This window comes from Prionailurus bengalensis, chromosome B2 (genome assembly GCF_016509475.1).
Source record: "Prionailurus bengalensis isolate Pbe53 chromosome B2, Fcat_Pben_1.1_paternal_pri, whole genome shotgun sequence".
In the NCBI taxonomy this organism is placed as follows: Eukaryota; Metazoa; Chordata; class Mammalia; order Carnivora; family Felidae; genus Prionailurus; species Prionailurus bengalensis.
Window position 1 is genome coordinate 36,276,652 of NC_057349.1, and position 15,138 is coordinate 36,291,789.

At 42.1% G+C, this 15,138-nt stretch overlaps 1 protein-coding gene across 3 annotated transcripts in view; it reads right to left on the bottom strand.

The window, feature by feature from the left end:
- BTBD9 (BTB domain containing 9) overlaps positions 1-15,138 on the bottom strand; it is a 415,896-nt gene that overhangs the window by 80,145 nt on the left and 320,613 nt on the right. For all 3 annotated transcript variants that reach the window (XM_043591300.1, XM_043591301.1, XM_043591302.1), the window contains one exon: positions 1,797-1,904. In XM_043591300.1, the coding sequence (XP_043447235.1) occupies positions 1,797-1,904 (108 nt within the window). The remainder of the gene's footprint in view (positions 1-1,796; positions 1,905-15,138) is intronic.

Here is a 15,138-nt window from a genome sequence, read left to right on the forward strand (position 1 = left end):
AACCCAGCAAGTCTACTGCTAGGAATAGATCCAAAAGGACTGAAAACGTATGTTCACACAAAATCTTGCACAGGAATGTCCCAGCAGAAATACTCATTTTAGCCAAAAAGTGCAAATAACTCAAATGTTCATCCACTGATGAATGGATAAACAAAATGTGACATATATATTTCCATATGATAGAATATTATTCAGTCAGTAAAAAGGAATGGAATGCTGGCACATGCTGCAACACAAAAAATAAGTTTGAAAAAAAATATGTACTAAGTGAAAACAGCTAGAGGAGATCACATACTATTTAATTCCACTTGTATGAAATGTTCAGAATGTGCAAATCCATAGAGACAGAAGGGAGCTTACTAGTGGTGAGGGGCTGTGGGAACTGGAAGGAAATGAAAAGATTGCTAATGGATAGGAGGTGTCCTTTGTGGGGGGGGGGATGAAAATGTTTGAAACATTAGATAGTAGGGATGACTGTACAACAGTGTGAATACACTAAAAATCATTAAATTGTGCATTTAAAAGGGTGAATTTTATGGCACGTGAATCATATTTCAATAATAAAAAAAAGAGAAATCTCAGCTATTTGCTTTACCTTGCCTCCCAGTGAATCTGGCTCTACACAAAGAGGCACTGAGCTCTTTTTAGGTAATGTTTGGGAAAAGGTATGATTCTAAGATGCTGGAAACATGCTAATTTTGATCTGAGTGAGTTATATGGGTATATACACATGTAAATACTCATTCTAGTCATAATCTCAGGCCAGTCAGAACCCACATAATCCTTCCTCCTAGCTTCCCCTACAACAACGTAAATGCAAACAGAGGCTCAATGCCATATACATTAAATGACTAGAGACCTACATATCAAGCTGTCTTTGGTTTAGGTAACAGTGTAGCTAACACTGAGATGAGATAAATATTTAAAGCTAACCTTGAGAATCATATGTGGCTGGAAAATGGAGTCCCAGAATAACTACTAAAGTGTGTATCACATCAGCAAAATTCTCAAAGGAAGAAACAAGTTCTAAAGAGGTAGTGTGCAGTGACGGGGGCAGGGACACAAGAGAGGATTGCATATGGAAATCCTTCTTTTCCCTGCTCAGGTACATGCCATTTTCTTTTTTTAATTTTTACTTATTTTATTTATTTTAAAATTATTATTATTATTATTTTTAGAGGGAGAGCAAGAGAGTGTGAGATGGGAAGAGGGGGAAAGGAGGAGGGAAGGAGGGAGGGAGGGAGAGAGAGAGAGAAAGAGAGAGAAGGAGAGAGAGAGAGGGAGAGAGAGAGAGAGGGAGAGAGAGAGAGAGAGGGAGAGAGAGAGAGAGAGGGAGAGGGAGGGAGAGGGAGAGGGAGGGAGAGGGAGAGAGGGAGAGAGGGGGAGAGAGAGAGAGAGAGAGAGAGAGAGACAGAGAGAGAGACAGAGACAGAGACAGAGACAGGGAGAGAATACGAAGCAGGCTCCACAGGGCTTGACCCCACGACTGACCCTGGGATCGTGACCCAAGCCGAAATCAAGAGTTGGACACTCAACCAACTGAGCCACCCTAGCACCCCTAACATGTCACTTTCAAGAGTCAAGTTCAAACCACAAAATAAGGAAAGTTTGTTTGAGCATATAAATTCTCACCGAAGTACTTAACAGTCAAAATTGAAATGAAGGATCATTAGGATGTTTTCAACCTCCAAATAAGAACGTAACTTGGTGATTCCACAAATCTTCATTAGAAACTTCTGAATCCATCAGATAAGACTCTTAACTTGTAATAAATTCTGGGGAATGATGTAACTTACTTGCAAGAGACTTTAGTTCTGTCGGCCACCATGGTCCATTGTTGCTGGTTGGTGGAAACCTCAACGTAGTAGCTGTAGCTTCGATCATCACAGTCCCAAAGTAATAACCTGAACAAAGAAAAATACGTTAAGAATGCTGTGAATGTTCTAACTGGCTGTTTCCTGAGGCTGTGGGCATGAGTGAATCCATGTCTGCCGTACCCCTCCTCCCTGCCTCCTTTGCCCCACCACACTTCCAGGACTGGAAAAAGGAAGAGAATCCCAGCAAAAGTATAGTAGGAGGAGGTGGAGTCAGTCTGAAGAAGTAGCAGTGTCTCTTTAGGAATTTATTTCACAAGTCACCCAATCTTAGGCAGCCTCTGTCAAAGCTCTTTGGTTGGCTTATGGGTGAGAAGATGGCCCCAAGTCCTCCTTCCTGATTCATCTCCAGTTGACTGGGCTGACCAAAAGTGATATCCTTGAGACTCCTGTTCATGGGGAAATCCATGCTTTCTAATTGGTAGTAACTAGTAAGTCCCAATGACCTTAACTATCATGTTTCAAATTCCTTCTCATTCTTAGCAGACTTTTTGCATAGCTGTAGTATAATGATCTGATTTGGAGATACAAGCAAACATATTCATTAGTAAAACTTTTTTATTATTTAGAGATTGATTATTTTGGCTCTGTTCTTATTATCTCCTTTTGAGCCCAGATAAGAACCAAAGCATAGACTATGCAATTTAATTTACATGAAGCTCAAGAGACAAAATTCATCCATGGTGACAGGAATCAGAACAGTGATTACCTCTGGGAGAGGTAATGATTGGAAAGGGTATGAAGGAACCTTCCAGGATGCTGGAAATGTGAGGACTCTGACTGAGTGGTAGTTCATGGGTATACACACAGTAAATACTCATTCGCACTATATATAAAAGATTTGTGCATTGTATGTGTGTTATTCCTCAATTTAAAACCAACAATAAGAAAAAAGGATCTAAGAATTGCAATACAGGATTAGACTTCGGTCCAGCATTTTGCTTCTGACAGTGCCACCGTGGTGAGGGACGCGAGACCACTGTTTTCTACGATTTCAGCTTCCAAAGTCCTTCCCATACAGGATATCTTACCGTTTTATATTTGGTCATGCATATTTGCTTCCTCCACCAGCTAGAACAGAAAGTGAGCTCCCTAAAGGCAGAGCCTATGTCTTCTTGATCTTTCTATACCCAATACTTGGCACAGTGTCTCAAAGAGCCTATACTCAATGAATGTTTATTTGTTATGACGATTATTATTATCATAATAGTCAACATACCTTTAATGTTCACACTGTGTACCAGGCCCTGTGTTAAGTGCTCTATATAATTTATCTTATTAAATCCTTCCAAAAATCCCCTTAGCAAGCATTATTCTTCTCATCAAATTATATATATTTAATTATATATATATATCATATATATTTAATTTATATATTCCATCTAAATACAAAATATTTAATTTGAGAGAGAGAGAGAGAGAGAGAGAGAGAGAGAGAGAGAGTGAGCGCAAGTGAGCCTGACATGGGGCTCAATCCCATGACCTTGGGATCATGACCTGAGCTGAAATCAAGAATTGGATGCTCAACCGACTGAGCCACCCGGGCACCCCTCTCATCAAATTATAGACAGTGAAAGTAAGGCTTAACACTGTTGGGTAACGTGTCTATACTCAGTTAGTGTTGGCAGATACAGGGGGTTCATCAAACCTGGTATCCTGGCCAAAGCCCATTTCTGTCATCCTTCTGCCAAGTGCTTCTTTACTCCCAGTTTATGGACCTGGGTCCCAATTTACAACCTGCCACCTATGACTCTACAAAAGTAGTTCATATTATTTCTCCTTAATCTTGTGATTATAATCAATAAAAACCCTTGCAAAGCTCAGTTTAGTGTCACCTACAATGCTATTATTGGGTATCAGAAATGCTACTGTGTTCCCCTTTCCCCTTACCCTTTGTTCCTTATTTTCAAGTGTAATTTTGTTTGCTATCAATGACTAAACCCACACTGCCTAATATTTTGGAATTCATCTTTTAAGCAAAGCAGAAACAGAGTTTGCCTTAATCTACCTGAATATTCCCCTTAATTCACCTGAGTATTTAATCTCTCAAAGTACTCTGAATGAATCAGACAGGATTCCACCCTATTGGTTTTAAGTGTCTAATAATTCTGCTCTTTATCAGTTTGCCTGGTAAGAAAGTGAATCATTTCTCTCATTAGTCATTTCCTTGTATATTATTCTAGTTTCTTAGCACTTTTATGCAGTTAGCTTGTTAATTTACATTTATGTTGAGTAACTTGTAAAAGTGTAATTTTTGTTTCTATGTTTGTCTAGCTCTTGTAAAGATTATAGAAAGACTGTTGATCTTTCTCTTTTTAAAAAATTCTACTCTGAACATATGGGTTCTGTTCATAGTGTATGTTTCATACATGTTCTGGGCTGAAATAACTTGTAACTTTGCCAGAGTGGATTAAAAACAAGAAAAAAACCTCTTCAAATTAATTAATCATTCTCTTCACTAAAGAGCCTTGGTAACAGGCTTTTTGGGAGACAATGTTGAGGTTATTTTCTCAAGGGGATTTTGGATCATTGATGCAGAGCCAGTTTTATGATAATCCCTATCCTTCTGGATAATCATGAGTTAGTGTTTCTACCAGTGTATCCAAATGAAAATAATCAAGGCTTTTGGGATAGAATGTAACTAGATTCCAAAATATTTCATGGAAAAATACTGGGATGTGGGAGATAGGATATGAAGAAGATAAAAAGGAAGACCAGTTATAAGTAAGCACCATAAATGCTCTGGTAGAAATTCTTGGGAGTAATAGGATATTAAAAGAATTTTTAAGGTTGCACATATTTTGTCCCGTAGTAGCTTTTCCTATAAGCCCTCCAACTTGTTTTGAAACAAATGTTTGTTTTAAAAGGAACATCACCTGTGATTCCAGGTGTAAACTCATAGACATGGTGCAGTTTTTCTTGTAACTTGTTTCTTTCGCTTAACGACGTATTATGAATCCCTTTCTTTTGTATCTATCAAATACTCTTCCTCATCACACGTCCTGGCTTCACGGAATTTCACTGTATGGATGCCCCATAAATTATTTAATCGGTTTCTTATTAGTGGTCATTTAGGTAGGTGACAGTATTACACTGCTAGTAAAACTCTGTGATGAACGTCCTTACACTAAATCTATGACTGTTGCCTGTGAAAGCTTCTGTGGGTGAAGCTGGAGCAGAGCACGTGAGGCCTTGACGCGTATTACCAAACAGCTGCACGCTTCTCCCTTTCCCCTAAACAAAAGTCTGAACCAATTTATACTCATACTACCAGCAGTGCATAAGAGACGCCTGTTTCTGTGTGTCACTGCTGATAATCATGTATTATCTTTAAAAACACTGTGGATTCGATAGACGAAATCTCTGTCATTAATTTGCAGCCTTTCACTTATCATTGAACTTGAACATTTTACCCATTTTCTACTTATATTTATCCTTTTGTTAATGACTTACATGATGCCCTCTATATTTGACGGATATTAATCTGCTGCCTATCATAGTTGGCATGCTGAAGATATTAATTTTTATTAGCTCACTCTATCGATCTTTACTTCAATAATTTCTCCTGGCCTAAATTCTTTTTTCTGAACAGCAGCCAAATGCACACACTGGTTGAGACATCTCCTTTCTATTCCTCTATTAAGAGTCCCTGAGGGCTGGAAATGGGGGTCATGGTGACTCCTGAGTAGAGAAGGGACACTGATGGATCTCAGGTTATCAAGCCACTTACACTTTGGAATTTTTGAGATAGATTCTAATTCATGTGCCAGGATGCATATTTGCTTGGAATTTCGGCTTAGCCAGGCATGAAAATGCCTTTGTTGATTCAACTGAAAAAAGCAAGCACAGTCTAAGGACACTACAGGAAAAATTGGCTCAATCTCTCTTTTTCCACAGAGAGGAATTTTGTTCTAATAAGGAACAATTGAAAAACCCACCAACTCCCTCACTTCTTTCCTTGCCAGCAAAGTCTGTTCCCACGTCTGTGCACCTGCAACAACACAGAGATACTTCTGATTTGTAATCTGCCAAGGAATGTTTGCCCGATGAGCTTGCCCAGGACAGACACACCCCCTCTGACCTTAACTGAGAAGAGTTTCTTAAACATATCCCCCTACATCTACACACCTCCACCCAGACATCAGAAGCGATTTTCAAAAGGGGCTGAATAAAGGAAGCTGCTGGCCAAGATCTATTGATGCAGATCAGGTCTGTACTCAGCTGTTGCCATGAACCCCTCTACCTAATGAGCACTGCATGAGATGCCTGGTGATATTAAACACTGTCTCCTCCATCTTCCCTCAGACTCATTGTGGAGTTTCCCTTAAAAGCAGTGAAGTGCTGGGCTTTTTGTAATTGATTAGCAGATGTGATTTTGCTTACATCTTCCATAAATGCCCTGGCTGGCTGCATACCATTGATTACCGGGGTTCGGTTTACAGCAACTAATTGCTCTCCTTGCTGGTGTTTTGATACAAAATTCAATAGTGAATATGTTTTCAAAACTCCTGTCTTTGCGGCTTGAGTCAGAAGTGACTTGAGGCAAACCCAGTGGACTGAGTTTTCCCTTCTTTAAAATAATTGCTCTCTCATCAGTCTGTGAAGAAAGTTTTCAAATTGTAGCATTCTAATTGGAGAGTCTGCATTATGCATGCGATGACAAACTATGTTGTGCTGAATGGCATTTTTTTCATCCCTTTCTTAAGGGATTAATTCTGTGCCAGATTGTGAACAGTGCTGAGGTTTAAACAGTGGAGATCAACAGCCTCTCCGCTGAACTGGTATCTTTTAGGTCAGAAGCAAGTGTCTGTTTTGCCTGTTTCTAACTGTCCACTGTTCGTGGGAGACTCCACTGGAAGGCCTGGGGTCACCTCTCCTGCTGCTGCCATGTTTCCTTGCTTGGACAAAAGCAGGCAACTTGAGAGAAGAGAACTGCCAAGATATTAGTAACATAATTTATTATCAAACCCATTTCTAATCTCTTGGTCAAAATCAAAGAGAGTCTGACCTCACAGGTTTGGAGACCATTCTTTGTTAAAGATCTTGAGAAATTAAGTTCTTTAGAAATAATTTTCTTCTGTTCAACAAATATTTACTGAGTATTGACTAAGTGACATTAGGCAAGTCACTTAACTTACTTGTACTTCAGTTTCATCCCATGTGAAATTAAAGATCTAGATTCAACGGTTTCTAAGGGCTCTTCCAGTTCTAACATTTTATAATTTGCTGTGACCAGCAGTAGAGGTGATGGGTTGTTTGTTTTTTAGTTTTAGTTTTTTCTTTGCATGTCTGTCCATTATACAGTAACCTCCCTCTTTGAGAACTGTTTCTAGCCTAGCCCTAAGGTGGACACAGGGGTTCCTGAGCTTGGCTTGTGGACCTGAGTGCATGCTGGGAAGACACATGGCCCATGCTGCACCAACTGAATTTCGTTTCTCAAAAATTGAGAATTACATAAGATTCGAGCTTAATTGGTCCTGTTCACTTAAAATAAGATGATGAAAATGCAGGCCTTCTGGGGTGACTTTCTTTCATCAGAGACATAAAGAAGCAAAGAAAGTTACCTGCAATGAGAAACAAAGAAGACAGATGATGTGGTCCAGGGAGGGTTATCTGGGCTCCCAGCAGGATTCTAGTATCTGACTATAGTCCCTATGAGGGTCACCAGAGTTTCTGCCCTGGTGTTCTATGAGAAATCTCCCCATCATGTTAATAAACTTGCCATACATGGCTTAAGCCATATTTATGTGATTTCTTTAGCTTGGAACCAAAGAGCCTAAGATAAGCTCCTAGCAGAGAGTGCATGACCCAGAAAAGCTACTCAACTTACAGCAGAGGTTCTCATGATGAGGATGATGTGATGGCTCTAGGACCAGAGAGATAGGAGGTGAAGGACAGGGATGGTGAGGAAGCTCACTTTGAATGGAGATCTCCATTCAAGTATGAAAGAAGATTCTCGATGGAAGCTGAGAGTGGCAGGGCTGCATTGGGGGTGGAAAGGCAACCTAAGCTTTGGAGCAAGTTCTGTGGGGTCTGCAGAGCTGAGGGAGGGGGCCTTGCAGAGACAGGACACTCAGTGTAGCTGATAACTCAGGACCACCAGTGACAAGGAGGATTCAGGGCAGGGTCAGGGAAGACAAGAGCCAGTTGGAGCAGTGGCCAGTTTGAAGCTGCTGAGGAGTTAACTGGGGCCAAAGGGGGCTGACTGACTTTCAGAATAGAGAGGGACTACAGGTCGTGAAGCAAAAGAACAGATGCAGCAGACACAGAGGCGAGGGAGAAGGGTACGGAGCTGTGGCCACAGAGGGAAACTTCAGTAAGCAATGGGAGCCCAGTTTTCACTCTCCTGAGTGAGGAGCTGGAAGACAAACATCATGACAGAGGCTCCACTCTAATCGCTGCTGCTGAGAGGCAGGGGGGAGCCGGCAACAGCTGCCAGAAGGAATTATACTGCTTTGGAGGAAGAGTATTTTCCTGGGGGAGAAACTGGAATTTTCCCACAGATGAGAGAGACCCTCACTGTGGGCTGTCACAGGGCTCAGTCACGCAGCTTCCTCTGCAGGTGAAGAGCAAGGTCGAGCTGAGATGAGCTGCTGGAGGACCACGAGCCCAAAATGAGATTCTCAGCAGGAGACTGGAGCCAAGTAACAACGTTTGATGGAAAGTGCGGGAGGCAGAGCAGGTGGTTGCCCTGCAGATTCCAGACATGAGAACCCCCGAGGAGCGGCCACCACAGGGGCCCTACAGCCTTTCAGGGCGAAGGGGACACCCGCCTTCTTCTGACAGCAGGAGGAGGGAGACAGCCTGCTCACCAGATGGAAGGGGATCTTGGGAGATGTGTTAGTCACAGGGCATCAGAGAGCCTACGCACTGTCTGCAACCGCGGAATTGCCCATGTCTTGGACACAGAGGGCGGTTTCTCCAACAGAGGAAGAAATAATGGCACTGGCTAACAAGATTCTCTTGCAGCTGGTGAGGGAAAAGACAGGTGCAAGAGCTCGGTTGTCTGGCATATGCAGTTTCTTCATTTAGTCACTGAAGCCCCAGGATGAAAAAAAAGTGAGGAGATGGGGCAAAGCATACACTCGGGCTTCACCGTGCAGGCTGGTTTACTGAGAAGGGAAGGAATAAAAGAAGGGGCTTTCTCTCCTATAAATCCTACATTCCAGGTAAATTCTATGGCAGTAGAGAAATGCTGATGGAGAACATGCCCGCAGGATAGGGCTATATGGATAGCGGGACAGGACAAAACTTTCCAGGAGTTTGAGACAGTACAAAACTCCTGACTTTTAACAGCTAATTGAGACTATCATTTCACTCCCTGGCGGGATTAAGTTTTTAATTTCAAGTTTTAGGTGATAACATACAAGGCAGCATGGCTGCCTCTGCAACGTTCAACAAACACCAAGGCTGGAACGAACAGTGATAGACTAATCATAATCCCACCTCACATTCACACAGACCTCACTGGCTTCAAAATGTTTTTGCATGCATTATCACATTTGGAAAAAACCCACAACTTACAATCAGCACATTTCCTGCTTTCAATGCAAATCTATTCTTCTAAGTTACTTGGTTAATTTTCTTACAGGGGCCAAACACTGCCCAAGCAATCTTTCACAGATTTGACTCAATCACTTGGCAAACCCTTTATTAATAAATAAGGTTTGGCCTAGACTTGTGATCTAGATTCCATACCACACAGTCCAATTTGACAGAAATTCTTTCATTTTATGCTCTCAGTGTGGACATGGGAGAAAATCTTGTCCAGGCCAAACAGTCCTTAAGAAGAAAAGCAGTTTTCGTCTACTTTTCAAGGTGCCTCTTTCCAATACAGTCCCTTCCTGAAGCAGGACGTTGGCATCAAAACCATCGGGAGCCATTTCACATGGTCTTGTTATATTTTACAAGGTGAAGTCTCATTATGTTGTAGACCTTTTCGGCAGTGACACATTGAGCAGGGGTGCAGCTTTCACAGAGCTTTCCCTGTGTTTAAATTTGGCATCATCAATGTCCCTCTCGGCAGCAAGGCCGTCTTCCTTGATCCCAGCAGCTTCCTCATCATGACGCACACATAACATCAGTGACATGGGTGCAATTTGGCCCACCAACAGGGTTGGAAAAGGATTGTGCAAGAGGTAGAAACAGAGAGGCCCCACCCAGACCACAGGGCTTGGCTCCCTACATATCAAGTCCAGCTCACTTTTAGGGGCATTTGCTAGGAAAGGCTGTTGTGATTTAAAAAGGCAAAAATTGGTTTCTTCCGTTAATGGCTGAGGACAATATCCATTTGTGAGAGCGTTTCTGTTCCCTGTACCCAATTCTATGAAATTATTCGAAGGGTGAGAAGGTGCTGGCATGTTTAAGAGCTCAGAGCTCACTGATCTACCAGCTGTGTGTTAGGGATCTGACTCACTGGATTTTAACTCACTTTTATGACCCCTGTAAAATAAGATGGCCCCAGTGTGAGTCTTCATCCAACAGGTAGGGGAGTAAAGTGTCACCTGGCTCCAGGTTCCCTGTATGACACCATCCAAAGGCCCCTCCTTTAACTTTCAGACCAAGTCCGGCCAAGAGGAACCACCCTGACCATGCTTTGAGAGTGCAGGGATCATGCATGGCTAATGTCTTGGTATTCCCCATGGTACCGGGCATGTCATAAGCTCTACTGAGTTGAAGTAAAGGAGCTATGGGGAACAGGACAGGAGAGGATGATGGAGAGAAGACAGGGAACTACAGATAAATCCCCTTTCACACAAAACCCAGGTAGCTCCATCTTTTAATGCTCCATTAAATTACTTTTCAAGCTGAAACACCCCCCTAGTCAGTCCTCCACTCCCACTCCATTTTGCAGGGTCTCACTTAAGAGATAATTTATGAAGGGGCACCTGGGTGGATCAGTCGGTTAAGTGTCCGACTTCGGCTCAGGTCATGATCTCACAGCTCGTGAGTTCGAGCCCCGCGTCAGGCTCTGTGCTGACAGCTCAGAGACTGGAGTCTGCTTCAGATTCTGTGTTTCCCTCTCTCTCTCTACCCCTACTCCACTCATGCTCTGTCTCTCTCTGCCTCAAAAATAAATAAACATTAAAAAAATTTTTTTTTAAAAATAGAAAATTTATGAAGTACATTAATGCTCACTGCTATTTCTTCTCTTGAGCTTTTTCTCTTGCCCCTCCTCTGACCACATGCTAGTATGTGTCCACATGCACACAGCCTACAAAGCTCCAAGAAGCAGAGCCAAAGAGAAATTTAATAAGCTCCACGGCTCCTTTCTATCCCCTTAGGTCAAGTTTTCACAGGAATCCGTGTCTGTGGGAGAACTCACAATTTAGCTACAGGTAGATCTTTGTATTACCTCAACCTGGTGATAAAGGGAGAGAATGGAGAGGCAAAACAAAGGTGGGGAAGGCTTGACTCTGAATATTACAGCCGAGAGAACGTTCCAGCAGGGCTGAGCAATAAGGCAAAAATCTTCCTATTCAGGCAGGTAATCTCTTTATTTTTGTTCTCACCAAATCTTTCCCCTGGTCTCTCTTAACATAGCCAGTACTATTTTCCTATGTCTCTCTTTTTTCTACCAGCCTGACCTTTTCACCCAAATCAGATCTGGGCTTCAACCTTTGCTCCAGCTTTGAATCAGCTTCTTTTCCCCACAGGGCCCAATCTATAAAGTCCTGGGCTCTTGACGAAAATGATTTGAAAGCACTTGCCCATCCAATACAGGCCCTCATCTGCCGTCAACTGTACCAGCTGTGTTAGCCACTGCTTGTTCCTCTTTCATGTCCCCTCTCTGCTAAGTCACGGCCCCCTCCGTCGTATTCCCAACTCTAGTATTTATCCTCCTCGGCCCTGCACGATCAGATGCTTGTCTGCACTCTTTTCTCATACTCACCTGGTCTAATTTCCTCCCTTTCAGTCCCTTCCCTAATGAACTTCCTTCACGAAATTCTTCTGTGAAGGCTTTCACATGAAAAAAAAAAAAACAAAAAAACTAGACTCTAAAGCAGAAAAAATAAAACTGTATAAGTTGCAAGTGCTATAAAATTAAAACACTTAAGCAGATTATTCTATTTGAAGTCTGAGGTGTCTGACAAATCATAATCCTCCGTGCAGTACATGACTTACCATTAAAATAAAGACCACATTAGTGAGAATAATAATAGTGGCATCTCTACCACTACCTAAAAGTGAGAATCCTAACTATGACAAGTTCTTATAAACAAAAGATAATTAATTAATTTAATATGTAACTATGTGATAAAGCTTTTGAAGAATGGCAAGAATTAAGAAAAAAAAGCAAGATTTTATAGAATTTTTTGTAATGGCTAGAGGAAAAAATGGCTAATTATGTTTTTCAGTAGAATTCTTTTGATCACTGGCCACTCAGTACAGGTTTCTTGATCCAGGTCTTCAAAGCTGGGATGATAAGTTTTAATTCAAACGTTTTCAGCTGAACATTAATAACTCTAACTTTTCTAACTGCTAAACAGCTGTAATCAAATCAAACTCGTGTGGGTTACAGGACCAAAGGCTAAACAGGCATTTGCCATTTTTTTTTTTTCTGGAATTGCCTATACTATTTTCCCCAGGGTGGGAGGCCCGGGCAAAGGCTCCGAATTCAGAGGGGCCAAGGTGCCCCCCACTGCTGCAGGAGATGGAAGAATGCAGTTTTCTGTCTCATAAATACTCACCAGCATTGCAGAACAGCTTCCCCTCCCTCCCACATTTGTTTGGTTGAAGGATCATCAGATGGGAAAAATACTCCCTCTTTAGAATGCATTCTGTAGGAACTACCCTTTTAGAAATAACCCTCCCGGGTGCCAACATGAATATTCACCAGAGTGTACCGAGCACAGGGGCCAGTCTCCATGCCATGGACACTAATCCTTCAAAATGTATTCCAGGCAAGCTACCAGGGTAAACTCCTGTATAGAAACTGGGCTTTCTGATGATGGATATTGGATGGCTGAAAGGAGAAAATCTGAGTGAAGGAGGCAGGGATGAATAAATCACTCATAATCTGTCGAAGGCCCTGCTGTAGCCATACCTTGCCATTGTGCCTCAAACACAGCAGGAGGATGCATTAGAACATTGCACTCTGCGAATTAAATGGTTTCTTTTGTTGATCTGGCTTGTGCTTCCTCACCAAGAACAACAAACATTTATCTCCTTTCTGCCCCATAACCCTCGAACCCCCTTTTTACTTTCTTTTTATTTTGGCTGATAGGATATACACGGACATCCTGAGAGCATAGTCCTCATACCACACAGGCACCCAATGTATGTATGTTCATGTACATGCACGTGAACACACACACACACACCTCACCTGCTATATCACTGCCCTGACTCACCTTCAGAAATGTACAGGCAGAAAAGATGAACAACTCTTACAAGCCAGGGAAGAAATCATACCCAAAGTAGCAAGATCTCAGATTTCTAAGTATCCTCCCACTCTGGCACCAAATCCCAATAGTCAACATTGATAATCAAGTTGAGAGGCAGAAGGAGACTGGCTAAGACAGCCTGTCTGAGTCACACGTGATACCGTTGTAACTAATGCTCTTCAGATAACCAACAATTACCAAGCCGACGATGTTTAGGTGCCAGAGGCTGGGAGACAGATCTGGGATAACTTCCAAAGAGGTTGGTGCTGGAATTAGTCCAGCTCTTGGCACAGTTTGTACCCTGGAAATTGGGGCATTCAGGTGCTTGGGGGCTCCTGGTAGCTCAAAGGAAGAAGGAATGTGAGCAAGGAAGAGGAAAATAGTGTGGCCTCAAGTGGCATTCTGGGTCAAATGATCTTCTCAGTCTATTTGGAGCAGGAAAAGCTCCAGTGACTCTCCCACTGCCTCTGATGGACACAAGGACATTCCGAAGCAATACGGTATAACCAGAATCAGTGGTGGCAGATAGGAGACAGGGGTCTCAACTCTGCCTCGGTCTTGGAACCCTATACTCGCAGATTTATAATCTGTTTAATGGGGCGTGGGGTAGGAGAAGACAGGGAGATGAATTTTAATTTAGATGATTTGTGGTTCCTTTTATTTTAATCTGTTTTTTTTTTCTATAATCACAAAGTAGTACACAATAAATCCTTTGGTACTTCTTAGAAAGTATCTATTAGTATTAGATATCTTTTAGTAGATACAATTAGCGTCCTTTACTAATTGTAAAAAAAAAAAAAAAAAGGTAAACCAATATTTCAAAAAATGTTCTTTGGTAGCAGAACCCCTTCACAGACAACATCTTAGAAGAACCTCAATCTCCATGACAGATGAAAGTAAAACTGCTCTGCCAGGGTCAGAGTTGGGGATGAAGTCTCATTGCCAGGCTTTCTCATCAGCCTCTCCTTGTGTCAGCCCCCAAGGCTCACCTCCTACACACATGGTAGGAAAGACCACTGAGTCATGGTGTGCATGTTGACTCCCAACTAAACAGTGATATTAATATTCATGTCTCTTGATAACAGGCTTATAAGTATTATTTCTCACATTGTTTGAAACTATAAAAGGCAAAGGGGCTTCCCTAATTCTTCGCTCCCACCTGTATGGACCAGAGCTGTTAGTGAGGAAAGGAACTGGATAGATTAAGCACAGATAAACTGTGGCCCATGGCTGCCTATTTTTGTAAATAAAGTTTTATTGGAACACAGCCATGCCCAGTCAGCAGCTGAGCAGTTGTGACAGAGACTATGGCTTACAAAGTCTAAAATATCCACTACCTGGCCCTTTCCAGAAAAAGTTTGCTGGCGCCAGGAACAGGCAGAAAACCAGAGCTGTTCTTATTGAGCAGTAAAGAGTTATGGCACCAAGGCAAGAAATAAAGGTATAGTTTAAACCAAGGCAGAGTTTAGCCTAGAAATGTCTAAAATCTCTTTCTTCTGTTGAAAGTGTTTCAACAGATTTTCATATAGCAAATTCCACGTGGAGTTTTTCGATTCTGCTATAGTCCTGTCTTTGTTCTGTGACAACCGTACTGACAATTCTTGGCTTGCCTTTCACCCCAAATTTCTGGTATTTCTCCTAAGGGTAAAAGAACAAGAAAGGAAACGAGACCCCCCCCCTCAAAAAAAAGCTCCCATTAAAAATAAAAATCTGAAAACCATTCCCAAACCCTCTCTACTCCCTGAACTGATGAAGTGTCCAGGAGCCACATCCTCAACCTGAAGACATGTGCAAACAGGACAGTCAGTACTGACCACCACTCTCCAGGTGGCATGGAAATAGTAGGATAAGGCGAAGAAGTTGCAGGGATGTTTAAA